The sequence below is a fragment of the Pristiophorus japonicus genome, chromosome 7, assembly GCF_044704955.1.
Source record: "Pristiophorus japonicus isolate sPriJap1 chromosome 7, sPriJap1.hap1, whole genome shotgun sequence".
Classification (NCBI taxonomy): Eukaryota; Metazoa; Chordata; class Chondrichthyes; family Pristiophoridae; genus Pristiophorus; species Pristiophorus japonicus.
The window spans coordinates 91,143,180-91,158,519 of record NC_091983.1 but is presented as its reverse complement, the minus strand read 5'-3'; the positions used below and the strand labels follow the sequence as shown (position 1 = coordinate 91,158,519).

The 15,340-nt window shown below is 43.6% G+C and overlaps 2 protein-coding genes across 5 annotated transcripts in view; both read left to right on the top strand.

Annotated features, from left to right (window-relative positions):
* Positions 1-9,338: 9,338 nt before the first annotated feature.
* The window catches only part of asxl2 (ASXL transcriptional regulator 2), a 311,793-nt gene continuing 305,791 nt past the window's right edge, over positions 9,339-15,340 (top strand). Inside the window, exon 1 of one of the 4 annotated variants that reach the window (XM_070885123.1) lies at positions 9,339-9,458. In XM_070885123.1, the coding sequence (XP_070741224.1) occupies positions 9,402-9,458 (57 nt within the window). In that variant the 5' untranslated portion in view covers positions 9,339-9,401. The remainder of the gene's footprint in view (positions 9,459-15,340) is intronic. The other 3 variants (XM_070885132.1, XM_070885125.1, XM_070885124.1) reach the window with 3 other exon arrangements.
* The window catches only part of LOC139267196 (uncharacterized), an 87,813-nt gene continuing 82,077 nt past the window's right edge, over positions 9,605-15,340 (top strand). The window contains exon 1 of the mRNA XM_070885135.1: positions 9,605-9,680. Within this exon, the coding sequence (XP_070741236.1) occupies positions 9,672-9,680 (9 nt within the window). The 5' untranslated portion in view covers positions 9,605-9,671. The remainder of the gene's footprint in view (positions 9,681-15,340) is intronic.

Sequence of the window (15,340 nt, the reverse complement as noted above, 5' to 3'; positions counted from 1 at the left end):
CTCTCCATACCTCCTGATCCCTTTAGCCGTAAGGGCCACATCTAACTCCCTTTTGAATATATCCAACGAACTGGACTCAACAACTTTCTGTAGTAGAGAATTCCACAGGTTCACAATTCTCTCAGTGAAAAAGTTTCTCCTCATCTCGGTCCTATATGGCTTACCCTTTATTCTTAGACTGTGACCTCTGATTCTGGACTTCCCCAACATCGGCAACATTCTTCCTGCATCTAACCTGTCCAATCCTATCAGAATTTTATATATTTCTATGGGACAAGATTTCACAAGTAGCCTTACAGAGTACCAAGTGTTTGAATAATCAGTCAATTATTGAATGCCTAACAACTTTGGAGACATGATAGTTTGAAACTACTTGCCATGAACTATAAGTATTTGTATATGGTCATGTTCTGTGAAACAAACAAAGCACATTGGTCTATTGTTTTGTGATGAAGAAACTTTAAATGGAATATTGAAAATCAACAAATCCCATTCGATAATTTGCTGCTTTATTATATTGTGCATGCTGTTGTTGTTACTTGCTGCCGCGTGGGCTTTTGGTAAAATAAAACCATCTCTTTCTTGTCTCAACCAATTACAGTGTGACATATGTGAATATGAAATCAGCTGTTGCAGTGCAGTGGGCCGAGAGCAGGAGCAGGTTGTGGCGGTCTCCAGACCAAGAGGGAGGACTGCTTGCCTGCTTTATGAGGCAGTATTTATTGGGAGTGATGGAGGCATGTGTTTCTATTTTGTTTTTATTGTTTGCAAAAACCTTTACTACAAATTTTCCCAATGAGATTTATTGATTTTCTTATTCTACTTTTAAGTTACCCTACCACAAAATAGCAGAATGCTTTGCTCATTGCAATACACCAATGTTTATGGTACAAGGCAAGCATATGAAAACTAGCATAAGAAGTTTTCTACTCAAACTGAGTTACTTTTTCATAGCTAGTGATACGGTAATTTGTTTTGTACATGTCAAATTTCACACAGATATGAACACTGGCATTGCCACATAGCAACACTAGAATTAACTAGAATACTCCTATCATCAAACTATCACTGATACAGTAAAACACCAACACTTTCTGGTCTTGTCTATTTACCCGTTCCCACCCCTGTCCCCAAACCCACCAAAAAATTGGCGACAGATGCATGCCAACCATCATTGCGATCAAATCATATAACAGATTCTATATTAAAACTGACTGATGTGTGATCATGCATGATGTGTGAATAATATATGTGAAAAGAAGACTGGTGATAGTTTTACAGTTGATGTCTTTGTTTTGTACACTGTATAAGTCATTCTACCAGTGTCAAGCATTACCTGTGCTGATAACAGTATTTATTTTGGCATGTACAAAACTAAGCAACCTGTCATTACCTATAAAACAAAATTTAATTTGAGAGAGAAAACGGTTATGTCTTTAGATGCTCTGATAATGACTCCACGAGGCAAAGTATTGCACTTGAACTGTAGTGACCTTAGTCCATTTAATATAACTCCTGAGTGGGGATACCACATGGTATCTGTGGTGTACAGGTGACCCCTGGGCCTCCACCAGTAGCACCCTCTGGTGGTGCCAGTATACAGTGTGAACCTTGTTGATGGTACCTCTGGTAAACAAGTCTCCATCTTATGCAACTATGCAGTGACTACACAGCAGCCTACAAATTACTGTTTGTGATTTTGCCATTTTAATGCATAACACATTAGTGTGACTTTCCTTTGTCTACTACTTTAACAACAGTTTAAACCCATATCAAACACGGGGTGTATTCCATCACACTCCGGACTTATGCCTTGTAGATGGTGGAAAGGCTTGGGTGAGTCAGGAGGTGAGACACTCGCCACAGAATAGCCAGCCTCTGGTCCGCTCTTGTAGCCATAGTATTTATATGGCTGGTCCAGTGGCAGATCAATGGTGATGCCCAGGATGTCGATGGTGGGGGATTCGACGATGGTAATGACATTGAATGTCAAGGGGAGGTAGCTAGACTCTCTCTTGTTGGAGATGGTCATTGCCTGGCACTTGTGCAGGGCAAATGTTACTTGCCAAATATCAGCCCAGGTATGAATGTAGTCCAGGTCTTGCTGCGAGCAGGCACATTATCTGAAGAATTGCGAATGGCACTGAACACTCTGCAACCATCAGCAAACATCTCCACTTCTGAACTTATGTTGGAGAAAAGGTTATTGATGAAGAAGCTGAAGATGGTTGGGCCGAAGACACTGTTCTGAGGAACTCTTGCAGCGATATCCTGGGGCTGAGATGATTGGCCTCCAACAACCACAACCATCTTATTTTGTGCTAGATATATTAGCCAGTGAAGAATTTCCCCCCTGATTCCCTTTGACTTCAGTTTTACTTGGGCTCCTTGATGCCACACTAGGTCAAATGTTGCCTTGATGTCAACGACAGTCACTCTTGCCGTACCTCTGGAATTCAGCTTTGTTGTCCTTGTTTGGAGCAAGGCTGTAATGAGGTCTGGAACCGAGTGGACCTGGTGGAACTCAAATTGAGCATCGGTGAGCAAGTTATTGGTGAGTAAGTGCTGTTTGATAACACTGTCAATGACATAGAAACATAGAAAATAGGTGCAGGAGTAGGCCATTCGGCCCTTTTAGCCTGCACCGTCATTCAATGAGTTCATGGCTGAACATACAACTTCAGTACCCCATTCCTGCTTTCTTGCCATACCCCTTGATCCCCTGAGTAGTAAGGACTACATCTAACTCCTTTTTGAATATATTTAGTGAATTGGCCTCAACAACTTTCTGTGGTAGAGAATTCCACAGGTTCACCACTCTCTGGGTGAAGAAGTTTCTCCTCATCTCGGTCCTAAATGGCTTACCCCTTATCCTTAGACTGTGACCCCTGGTTCTGGACTTCCCCAACATTGTGAACATTCTTCCTGCATCGAACCTGTCTAAACCCATCAGAATTTTAAACGTTTCTATAAGGTCCCCTCTCATTCTTCTGAACTCCAGTGAATACAAGCCCAGTTGATCCAGTCTTTCTTGATAGGTCAGTCCCGCCATCCCGGGAATCAGTCTGGTGAACCTTCGCTGGACTCCCTCAATAACAAGAATGTCCTTCCTCAGGTTAGGAGACCAAAACTGTACACAATATTCCAGGTGTGGCCTCACCAAGGCCCTGTACAACTGTAGCAACACCTCTCTGCCCCTGTACTCAAATCCCCTCGCTATGAAGGCCAACATGCCATTTGCTTTCTTAACCGCCTGCTGTACCTGCATGCCAACCTTCAATGACTGATGTACCATGACACCCAGGTCTCGTTGCACTTCCCCTTTTCCTAATCTGTCACCATTTAGATAATAGTCTGTCTCTCTGTTTTTACCACCAAAGTGGACAACCTCACATTTATCCACATTATACTTCATCTGCCATGCATTTGCCCACTCACCTAACCTATCCAAGTCGCTCTGCAGCCTCATAGCATCCTCCTCGCAGCTCACACTGTCACCTAACTTAATGTCATCCGCATATTTGGAGATACTACATTTAATCCCCTCGTCTAAATCATTAATATACAGTGTAAACAGCTGGGGCCCCAGCACAGAACCTTGCGGTACCCCACTAGTCACCGCCTGCCATTCTGAAAAGTACCCATTTACTCCTACTCTTTGCTTCCTGTCTGACAACTATTTCTCAATCCATGTCAGCACACTACCCCCAATCCCATGTGCTTTAACTTTGCACATTAATCTCTTGTGTGGAACCTTGTCGAAAGCCTTCTGAAAGTCTAAATATACCACATCAAATGGTTCTCCCTTGTCCACTCTACTGGAAACATCCTCAAAAAATTCCAGAAGATTTGTCAAGCATGATTTCCCTTTCACAAATCCATGCTGACTTGGACCTATCATGTCACCTCTTTCCAAATGCGCTGCTATGACATCCTTAATAATTGATTCCATCATCTTACCCACTACCGATGTCAGGCTGACCAGTCTATAATTCCCTGTTTTCTCTCTCCCTCCTTTTTTAAAAAGTGGGGTTACATTGGCTACCCTCCACTCGATAGGAACTGATCCAGAGTCAATGGAATGTTGGAAAATGACTGTCAATGCATCCGCTATTTCCAAGGCCACCTCCTTAAGTATTCTGGGATGCAGTCCATCAGGCCCTGGAGATTTATCGGCCTTCAATCCCATCAATTTCCCCAACACAATTTTGCGACTAATAAGGATTTCCCTCAGTTCCTCCTCCTTACTAGACCCTCTGACCCTTCTTATATCCGGAATGTTGTTAGTGTCCTCCTTAGTGAATACCGAACCAAAGTACTTGTTCAATTGGTCCGCCATTTCTTTGTTCCCCGTTATGACTTCCCCTGATTCTGACTGCAGGGGACCTACATTTGTCTTTACTAACCTTTTTCTCTTTACATATCTATAGAAACTTTTGCAATCCGTCTTCATGTTCCCTGCAAGCTTCTTCTCGTACTCCATTTTCCCTGTCCTAATCAAACCCTTTGTCCTCCTCTGCTGAGTTCTAAATTTCTCCCAGTCTCCGGGTTTGCTGCTATTTCTGGCCAATTTGTATGCCACTTCCTTGGCTTTAATACTATCCCTGATTTCCCTTGATAGCCACGGTTGAGCCACCTTCCCTTTTTTATTTTTATGCCAGACAGGAATGTACAATTGTTGTAGTTCATCCATGCGGTCTCTAAATGTCTGCCATTGCCCATCCACAGTCAACCCCTCAAGTATCATTCGCCAATCAATCCTAGCCAATTCACGCCTCATACCTTCAAAGTTACCCTTCTTTAAGTTCTGGACCATGGTCTCTGAATTAACTGTTTCATTCTCCATCCTAATGCAGAATTCCACCATATTATGGTCACTCTTCCCCAAGGGGCCTCGCACAATGAGATTGCTAATTAATCCTCTCTCATTACACAACACCCAGTCTAAGATGGCCTCCCCCCTAGTTGGTTCCTCGACATATTGGTCTAGAAAACCATCCCTTATGCACTCCAGGAAATCCTCCTCCACCGTATTGCTTCCAGTTTGGTTAGCCCAACCTATGTGCATATTAAAGTCACCCATTATAACTGCTGCACCTTTATTGCATGCACCCCTAATTTCCTGTTTGATGCCCTCTCCAACATCACTACTACTGTTTGGAGGTCTGTACACAACTCCCACTAACGTTTTTTGCCCTTTGGTGTTCTGCAGCTCTACCCATATAGATTCCACATCATCCAAGCTAATGTCCTTCCTAACTAATGCATTAATGTACTCCTTAACCAGCAATGCTACCCCACCTCCTTTTCCTTTTATTCTATCCTTCCTGAATGTTGAATACCCCTGGATGTTGAGTTCCCAGCCCTGATCATCCTGGAGCCACGTCTCCGTAATCCCAATCACATCATATTTGTTAACATCTATTTGCACAGTTAATTCATCCACCTTATTATGGATACTCCTTGCATTAAGACACAAAGCCTCAGGCTTGTTTTTTTAACACCCTTTGTCCTTTTAGAATTTTGTTATACAGTGGCCCTTTTTGTTCTTTGTCTTGCGTTTCTCTGCCCTCAACTTTTTCTCATCTCCTTTCTGTTTTTTGCTTTTATCTCCTTTTTGTTTCCCTCTGTCTCCCTCCATTGGTTCCCATCCCCCTGCCATATTAGTTTAACTCCTCCCCAACAGTACTAGCAAACAATCCCCCTCGGACATTGGTTCCGGTCCTCCCCAGGTGCCGACCGTCCGGTTTGTACTGGTCCCACCTCCCCCAGAACCGGTTCCAATGCCCCAGGAATTTGAATCCCTCCCTGTTGCACCACTGCTCAAGCCACGTATTCATCTGCGCTATCCTGCGATTCCTACTCTGACTAGCACGTGGCACTGGTAGCAATCCCGAGATTACTACTTTTGAGGTCCTACTTTTTAATTTAGCTCCTAGCTCCTTAAATTCGTTTCGTAGGATCTCATCCCTTTTTTTTACCTATGTCGTTGGTACCAATGTGCACCACGACAACTGGCTGTTCTCCCTCCCTTTTTAGAATGTCCTGCACCCGCTCCGAGACATCCTTGACCCTTGCACCAGGGAGGCAACATACTATTCTGGAGTCTTGGTTGCGGCCGCAGAAACGCCTATCTATTCCCCTAACAATTGAATCCCCTATCACTATCGCTCTCCCACTCTTTTTCCTCCCCTCCTGTGCAACAGAGCCAGCCATGGTGTCATGAACTTGGCTGCTGCTGCCCTCCCCTGATGAGTCATCTCCCTCAACAGTACTCAAAGCAGTGTATCTGTTTTGCAGGGGGATGACCACAGGGGACCCTTGCACTACCTTCTTTGCACTGCTCTTCCTGCTGGTCTTCTATTCCCTATCTGGCTGTGGACCCTTCTCTTGTGGTATGACCAACTCGCTACACGTGCTACTCACGTCATTCTCAGCATCGTGGATGCTCCAGAGTGAATCCACCCTCAGCTCCAACTCCACAACGCAGACCGTCAGGAGCTGGAGGTGGATACACTTCCTGCACACGTAGTCATCAGGGACACTGGAGTCGTTCCTGAGTTCCCACATGGTACAGGAGGAGCATAACATGCGACCGAGCTCTTCTGCCATGACTTAACCTTTAGATAGGCAACAATAATGTTAAAGTTTACTCACTGTTAAAGAGAAGAAAGAAAAAAAAAGAAAAACTACTCACCAATCACCAGCCAATCAATTAACCCCTTTGGCTATGACGTCACCTTTCTGTTTCTTTTTATTTCTTTTTTGCCTTCTCCCTGTAGCTGCACAAGCACGCCTCACCAACCCCGCTGGGCCTTTTATAGGCCTCCGACCCCGGACTCGCGCTGCTCCAACTGCCGTCGCCTCACTCTCCCGCTGGGCCTTTTCTAGGCCTCCGACCCCGGACTCGTGCTGCTCCAACTGCCGCCGCCTCACTCTCCCGCTGGGCCTTTTATAGGCCTCCGACCCCGGACTCGCGCTGCTTCAACTGCCTTCCATCACTTTGCTGATATTGAAATGTTCCTCCAATGTTTCACTGGAATTAACATTATTACAAAGAACTCGAGAATGCAGAGGCTATAGCTGTAACAATAGCATTAGAGGAACTATTTTTGCCATTGTTGGTGCATTTCAGATTACTGGAACTGTGCCCTATATGTTGCGTGGTTTCACTTTGAATCATAGAAACTAGCAGCACAGAAGGAGGCCATTTGGCCCATCTTGTCTGTACCAGAAGAAAAAGAGCTATCCAGCCTAATCCCACTTACCAGCTCTTGGTCCAGTCTTGTAAATGACAGCACTTCAATTGCATATCCGAGTATTTTTTAAATGCAACAAGGGTTTCTGCCTCTACCACCCTTTCAGGCAGTGAGTTCCAGACCCGCACCACCCTCTGGGTGAAAAGAATTCTGCTCAACTCCCCTCTAAACCTCCTTCCAATTACTTTAAATCTATGCTGTTTGATTATTGATCTTTCTGCTAAGGAAAATAGGTACTTCCTATCCATTCTCTCTTGGCCCTCATAATTTTATACATCTCAATTTAGTCTCACCTCAGCCTTCTCTGTTCCAAAAAAAAACAACCCCAGCCTATCCAATCTTTCCTCATAACTAAAATTTTCCAGTCCTGGAAACATCCTTGTAAATCTACTCTGTATCCTCTCTAGTGGTGTAATGTGGTGACATATTCACTGGGTGTGTAATTCTATGTCATATTCTATGCCTTGGCGAATAAAGGAATGTGTCCCATATGCCTTCTTAACCACCTTATCTACCTGTCCTGTTACCTTCTGTGATCTGTGGACATGCACTCCAATGTCCCTCTATTCCTCTACACTTCTCAGTATCCTACCATTTATTGTGTATTCCCTCGCTTTGTTAGCCCTCCCCAGAAGCATTACCTCGCATTCCTCTGGATTGAATTCCATTTGCCACTGTTCTGCCCACCTGACCAGTTCATTGACATCTTTCTGCAGTCTACAGCTTTCTTCTTCACTATTGACCACACAGCCAATTTTTGTATCATATGCAAACTTATTAATCACGCCCCTACATTGATATATACCACAAAAAGCAAGGGACCTAGTACTGAGCCCTGCGGAACCCCACTGTATACATCATTCCGGTCAAAAAAACTCATGTCGACCATTACACTCCTGCTACTGAACCAATTTTGGATCAAACTTGCCACTTTTCCTTCGATCCCATGGGCTTTTACATTTGTGACCAGTCTGCTATGTGGGATCTTGTCAAAAGCCTTGCTAAAATCCTGCATAGATTTTGCAAGTAAACTGACATTTTGTAAACATTGTAATGAATTTACAGCAGATGAATAGTCCAATTAAATTTGAACATTATTTTATTTCATATTTATTATGTCTACAATATGTTACGTTCCTTCCCACATGCATAAAAGTATTTCTGCTTTTATCACAGTGAATGCTAGATTCAATGTACGGAAGTGACTAATGCCACATATTTGATTAAGAGATTTTCATTCTAAAAATTCTTAATTGTTAAGTAAAAGGTGTTCTAAAATGAACCAGAATGCACTATTTTAAATAAAATTAAGTTTTTGGGAAACCTGGATTCCCCAAAGAATATGCACAATAATACAGATGAAATGGATGTGTGTGTGTGGGGGACTGCATTTGGAAGAATTATATACAATTTTAAATTTACTGTCAGATCTATAACCAGAAGTGGGTGGAAGAACGTGGGAGTGGGGTATAATTTATGTGTGCAAGATTACGGACTAGCCCAATTAGGCTCAGCTGTTTTTCCAACAGCCTGGGGCTTGAATTGCATCTCCATGAAAATGTCCCAAAAAATCTGCAACCACCACTCGCAGCAGCTCAATCCCTCCAGCGCCAAATTCGCAGCCCATTCCCTGCCCCTTCTGTGCAGTGTCATTCCTGTGAGGTTACTTCCTGTTTTACTGTATATGACGCACTGAAGCTCTCCTGAGGGATCATGTGCAGGGGTGTGTCAAAGATTAAAACTAACCCAGCAAACTCGGTGCTTTTTAAAAAAAAATCTTGCAAAAAAAAAAGGAGAATAAATGCAGTTCTTGCTGCGCGGTCACACGCATGCATCGGCTGCTGCAGAGGCTGTTAGTTGCTTTATTTGTGAGTGAGTGATGTTATTTCCTGTCTTACTGTACATGACGTGTTTGCACCGTGCCTGTCTCTCTGGGCGGTCTCTGCATCATGTGAGGGTGTTGTACAGTAAGCCAACAGCAATATGGCAGCGGCGGCAGGGTTTGCACACTGAGAGCCTGGGCTGTCACTCACGCACAAACACAGCGCGAGCGCCGCATTACTCAGCTTTTTTTTCCCCTGCCCCCTCCCACCCGCTTGCACAAAGTCTCCGTAACCTTCAACAACTGTCAGCCTTTCCGACATGAAGGAGAAACAGAAGAAAAAGAAAGGACGAACCTGGGCGGAGGCAGCACGAACGGTAAAAGCAACAAAATCAATTGCAACGTTAGATTTTTTTTCTTGCTTTTTAAAAAAAAACTTTGTACATGACTGCGTATGCGAGTGTGGGTGTGTGTGTACGAGTTCATGACCCACTACTACAAGGAAAACGACTGCAATAATTACTGTCAAGGCCTCCCCTAGGCCGGGAAGTTGTTTTTTTAAAAATCAACGACTGCGGTAGCACGGGCGAATGGTACAGGTAGCCAGTTTTGAGCTGTCAGTTTTAAAGTTCGCAGTTTTCTTTTTTTTGTTCTACAAATCACCTTTTTGCATTATCTGTCGTGCAAAAAATAAAATGCCAGCCAGCAAACGGATTAATGGATCAGGCAGTTGTGAGCTATCCATGGCCTTCATTCGTGAGGTTGTCAACATAATACTGTTTTGGGCTAGGCAAAATAAACTTTTGGTTGGAAACATGAATCCTACAATTTTTCCAAGAATGGGCAACTTGTTATAGAGTGCATGCTTTTGGATGAATGTACAAACCTTGTGTATGTGCAGGTAGCATATGTCATGTGGTTGGATTCAACCAGTAATACTGATCTGCTGAAGACCTGACCAACACAACAAAATAATGTCACTGTTTTGTGACTGACGTCAGTGGGCAATATAACAGAGACTGGCACCTAATGATGTTACAGAGCAAAATATACAATTGACAGATAATCTGGGAACAGACTTTGAGGTATTTTAGCATGTCACTTCTACACTGTGGTTACTCGTAAAATATTAGGATGTGCCGGTCTCTGTTACTTTTTGAGATATAATGTAGCTTCACTATAATTCTTGTCAGTAGTTGCTTATTGGATCATCCTGTTGTTGCATGCGGGGAGTCCAGATCAACGATAGTCTACTGGTGAAACCGGGTTAGAGCGTGGGATAATTGGACTCGACCATGCAGACGTATTTCAGTCCCCATTTTGAGTTTATCAACCATGGTTCAGTTAGCAGTACCCTTGCCTCTGTGTTAGTGGGTCGTGGGTTCAAGCCCCACTCCAGACACATTCTGTTCTTATTTTTATATTTAGATTATAAATTCCTCAGTCCACATTTGTAATAGATGTCTATGTAAACTTGTCATGCTATAATTGCATCTACCTGTCAGTGCTGACACTGAAGTGCCTCCACTGGCAGAAGGATGTAATTACAGCATGACAAGTTTACACAGGCAATTTCTATTTTCAATGTAGACATAGGAATTCATAATGGAAAAATGTTGACAGGAAGTGCATGCAGATCTAAGATTTTAAATACATGATTATATAGTGTGTATTTGCACTCCATCGTCATCATCATCATAGGCAGTCCCTTGTATTTGCACTGCTGTAGTGTTGTTTGTCCATTTTGCTCTGAGTTGCAACCATATGTAAGGAGTTGGGAGAGTACATAACTTTTTTAATTGGGGAGGGGGAACATATTGCCCCTCATCTGCCCCAGGTGGTTACACCTATGGTGGGTGTTAGTGTCCTATGCAGCAATCGGATCGAATCAATCACATCACAATTCCAGATTGACTCCCAACCAGCACCTGCCTGCCTCTTGACCTGGAATGATGAAATATTTGGTAACAAATTTGTCCTGGAGCTGAACCACTGGCTGTACAAGCCTGATGCTGGAGTGAAGTCAGAGTAATGGCATAGATCAACTAATATTTATTTTATGTGTGCACATCGATGCCAACTGGGCCATCGATCTTGAATCAATCCCTAATTTTTAACAATAAAGCTGTGCAGCAGGTTTCAGTCAGTTTCACTAACATCATCAGTCTTGGTTTATCTGTAAAGGTATTTGATACTTCACATCTTGGCATATGTACAGCATGTTTTAAATTTGCTACGTTTTACTGTAATTTTTTTCTGATACTTGTTAAATATAATGTGACTATTCAGTTTGTAAAATTAGCTGAGCAGATTTTGATGCAGAGACTTGGAGTTAGATTAAGTTTCCTTGGGGTAACAAATTAATATTTTGATTTGATGGTTACTGTGCTTGGAACCAAGGTAGTTTTCTAAGCAACCAAAAATAAAATAAACTAATGAACTTGAATGAGTGCTTTCATTGTGAGTTTGCTTTTGACTACACAATAGCATCTGCTCGGATAAATATATAACCACTATTTAATGCTCCAAATGTATTGTAGTTGTTCTTTAATCTGGAATAAGTGCAATCTATTTTATCTGTGTTTATAAAATTAGCCCAAGCCTAAGAGTCCAAATCTAATTAGGATTTGTTAGCAGCTTGCTTACTTGCAATGTTTTTTTTAGAGAGGGTTTTGTATCCTGCTTCTGACCAGATCTGCAGCATAATCTATATCCCACATTAAACAGTGTTTTTAATGGGGATTTCAGAATGTTATGCTTTGTTTTCACATTTCTTGCACAGAATTCTAAAATAAATTCTGATCCATTCATTTTGGAATAGCTTTATTACTAAACAGTGTCGAGTATTGAAGGATTTAGATTGACTAGAAATGGCAAATAACACTGATAATGTGAAATATTGCAGATTGTTTGGGGAAAAAAGTGTGCATCGCAAGTGTACATTGAATGGGAGTTGAATTGAAATGATGGTCAACGCATCACTTTGAACGTTTTGGACAAGATGGGAAAGGAGTAAAAAGAACAAATAAAAAGCTGATATATGCATGAGTACAAGTCTCCATAGGTTATAATGGTCTTTACATTGTATTGACCAGACCACACTTGGAATACACTGTTCAATAAGTATTGTTGCATTATAAAAAATATATAAGCAATAGGGGTGGAGGTGGGGTGCAGAAAAGTGCAACAAGTTTTAACCGAAGAGTTATGTTGAAAGATTAGAGAAACTCAAGCAGTACATTAAATAAAGTAGGCAGTTGAGTGGGAGATCTCTTGGAGGCATGTAAAATATTTAGTGGTAAGGTAAACAGAGAATGTTACATCAAATGATGTCAGGAGAGTAGGGTACACATTTTAAGTTAGTGAAAAGTCAATTTAAAATCAATATTAGGAAGGACCTGTTTACCGAGGGAGTGAACAATAGTTCAACGATCTGCCACATTGGGTAGTAGATACAAACATATAGTGGCCTGCGTCGCCTCCCTCGTGCAATTAGTCATTGTTGTTTCTTTGATCTTATTTAGTCATAGCTCATCATGGTTGTTCTCATTGATTAAACATTTTTTTTAATGGAATGGATGATTTGAAGCCTGCAATCATCTTGAGTTTTTGTCACGTCTGGTTTGCTAACATAATTGTGTTATCGTTGCTGATATGGCATGTGTATTTGTGTTGGACATTGTATACTCTGATTTTATACCAAACTGGTTCAGTCAGCCTGGCTTAGGTGACCTGCATCCCAACAAATAGACCTAAAAGTTTAGAGCTGCATGCAGCCATCCCTAATTTGACAGGATTAAATGGAACATGGGAATTGCTAGACAAAATAAAGACCACAGTCCGTCTAGTTTGTGTTCTAACATCCTGGTTACTCCCATGATACAATGAAAATGGAATTGTTGTCAAATGATGGCAATGAATCTCTATCAATTCGTCTACAACAGACCCAGAAATGACACAAAGAAAACCCCACTAGTGGAGAGTTTTACGAACCATTGGTAAGAAGTCACCTTTTTCCTCCCAAGGATGCTACACTTGCCACATGTCAATATTAATTGCTTCCACTGTCTCCCTAGGGAGTCATTTCCATAAATTAACCACTCACTCGGTGAAATATTATTTCCGCAGGTTAATTTTTAATTTACCCCCCTTCAAGCGCAGGCCGTGTCCTCTGGTTCTACTGTTCTGGACAAGGTTAAATAGCTTGTCCTGGTCTACGTTATCTCGTCCCTTTAGGATGCTAAAAACAGCAATCATATTACCTCAACCTCTCTTTTTCCAGTGAGAACATGGTCAATTTACATAATCCAATCCCTCCATCCCTATAATCAATCTGATTGCTTTCTTCTGTCGTCGTCATCATCATCATAGGCAGTCCCTCGAAATCGAGGCAGACTTGCTTCCACTCCAAAAGTGAGTTCTCAAGTGGCTGTACAGTCCAATGCGGGAATTACAGTCTCTGTCACAGGTGGGGCAGACAGTGGTTGAAGGAAAAGGTGGGTGGGGAGCCTGGTTTGCCGCACGCTCCTTCCGCTGTCTGCGCTTGATTTCTGCATGCTCTTGGCGATGAGACTCGAGGTGCTCAACGCCCTCCCTGATGTTCTTCCACCATTTTGGGCGGTCTTGGGCCAGGGATTCCCAGGTGCCGGTGGGGATGTTGCACTTTATCAAGGAGGCTTTGAGGGTGATCTTGAAATGTTTCCTCTGCCCACTAGGGGCTCGCTTGCCATGTAGGAGTTCCGAGTAGAGCGCTTGCTTTGGGAGTCTCGTGTTGGGCATGCGGACGACGTGTCCCGCGCAACGGAGCTGGTCGAGTGTGGTTAGTGCTTAAATGCTGGGGATGTTGGCCTGAGCAAGAACACTGATGTTGGTGTGCCGATCCTCCCAGTGGATTTGCAGGATTTTGCAGAGGCAAAGTTGGTGATCCTTCAGCGCTTTGAGATGTCTGATGTATATCGTCCACGTCTCTGAGCCACATAAGAGGGTGGGTATCACTACTGCCCTGTAGACCATAAGCTTGGTACCAGATTTGAGGTCCTGGTCTTCAAACACTCTCTTCCTCAGGCAACCGAAGGCTGCGCTGGCACACTGGAGGTGGTGTTGGACCTTGTCATCGACGTCTGCCCTTGCTGATAGTAGGCTCCCGAGGTACAGAAAATGGTCCATGTTGTCCAAGGCCGTGCTGTGGATTTTGATGACCGGGCGGCAGTGCTGTGTGGCGGGGCCAGGTTGGTAGAGGACCATTGTCTTTTGGATGTTTAGCGTAAGGCCCATGCTTTCATATGCCTCGGTGAAGGTGTTGACGATGGCTTAGAGTTCAGCTCTTGAGTGTGCGCAGACGCAAGCGTCGTCTGCGTACTGTAGTTCGATGACAGAGGATGGGACGACTTTGGATCTAGCCTGGAGGCGGCCAAGGTTGAACAGGTTTGCATTAAATCTATAGTTTAATTCCATTCCAGCTGGGAGCTTGTTGAGAGTGAGATGGAGTATTGCAACAAGGAAGATCAAGAAAAGCGTTGGTGCAATGACGCAGCCCTGCTTGACCCCGGTCTGGGTGTGGATTGGATCTATGGTGGATCCGTTGGTCAGGATCAAGGCTTGCATATCATCGCAGAGCAGGCGCAGGATGGTGACTAACTTTTGGGGGCAGCCGAAAAAGAGGAGGACCCTCCATAGTCCCTCATGGTTGACTGTATCAAAAGCCTTTGTGAGGTCAAAGAAGGCCATGTGCAAGGGTTGATGCTGTTCCCTGCATTTCTCTTGTAGTTGTCGCGCGGTGGAGATCATGTCCGTTGTACCGCTAAGTGGACGGAATCCACATTGCGACTCTGAGAGGAACTCTTCAGCCAAGGGGAGAAGACGATTGACGAGGATTCTTGCAATGACTCTCCCTGTGGCCGACAGCAGGGAGATTCCTCTGTAGTTACCGCAGTTGGACAGGTCCCCTTTTTTTGAAGATGGTCACGATTATGGCAACTCTAAGATCTCCTGGCATGCTCTCCTCCTTCCAGATAAGCCAATAGTGCTTCTCCGCCATACTTTAGTGCCTCAGCGAGGATTCCATCTGCTCCTGATGCCTCGTTGTTCTTGAACTGATGGATGGCCTTTACTACCTTGTGACCTTGGTCTTGGTGATGTCTCTCTTCACTGCCATTGCTCTCCTGCTCCAGCACGTGCTGCTCCCTGGAGTGGTATGCCGCCACACTGCTTCTTCCGCTCCCCGGCCTGCTCCAGTGGTGCTCGCAGGCTGGGGGCAGCT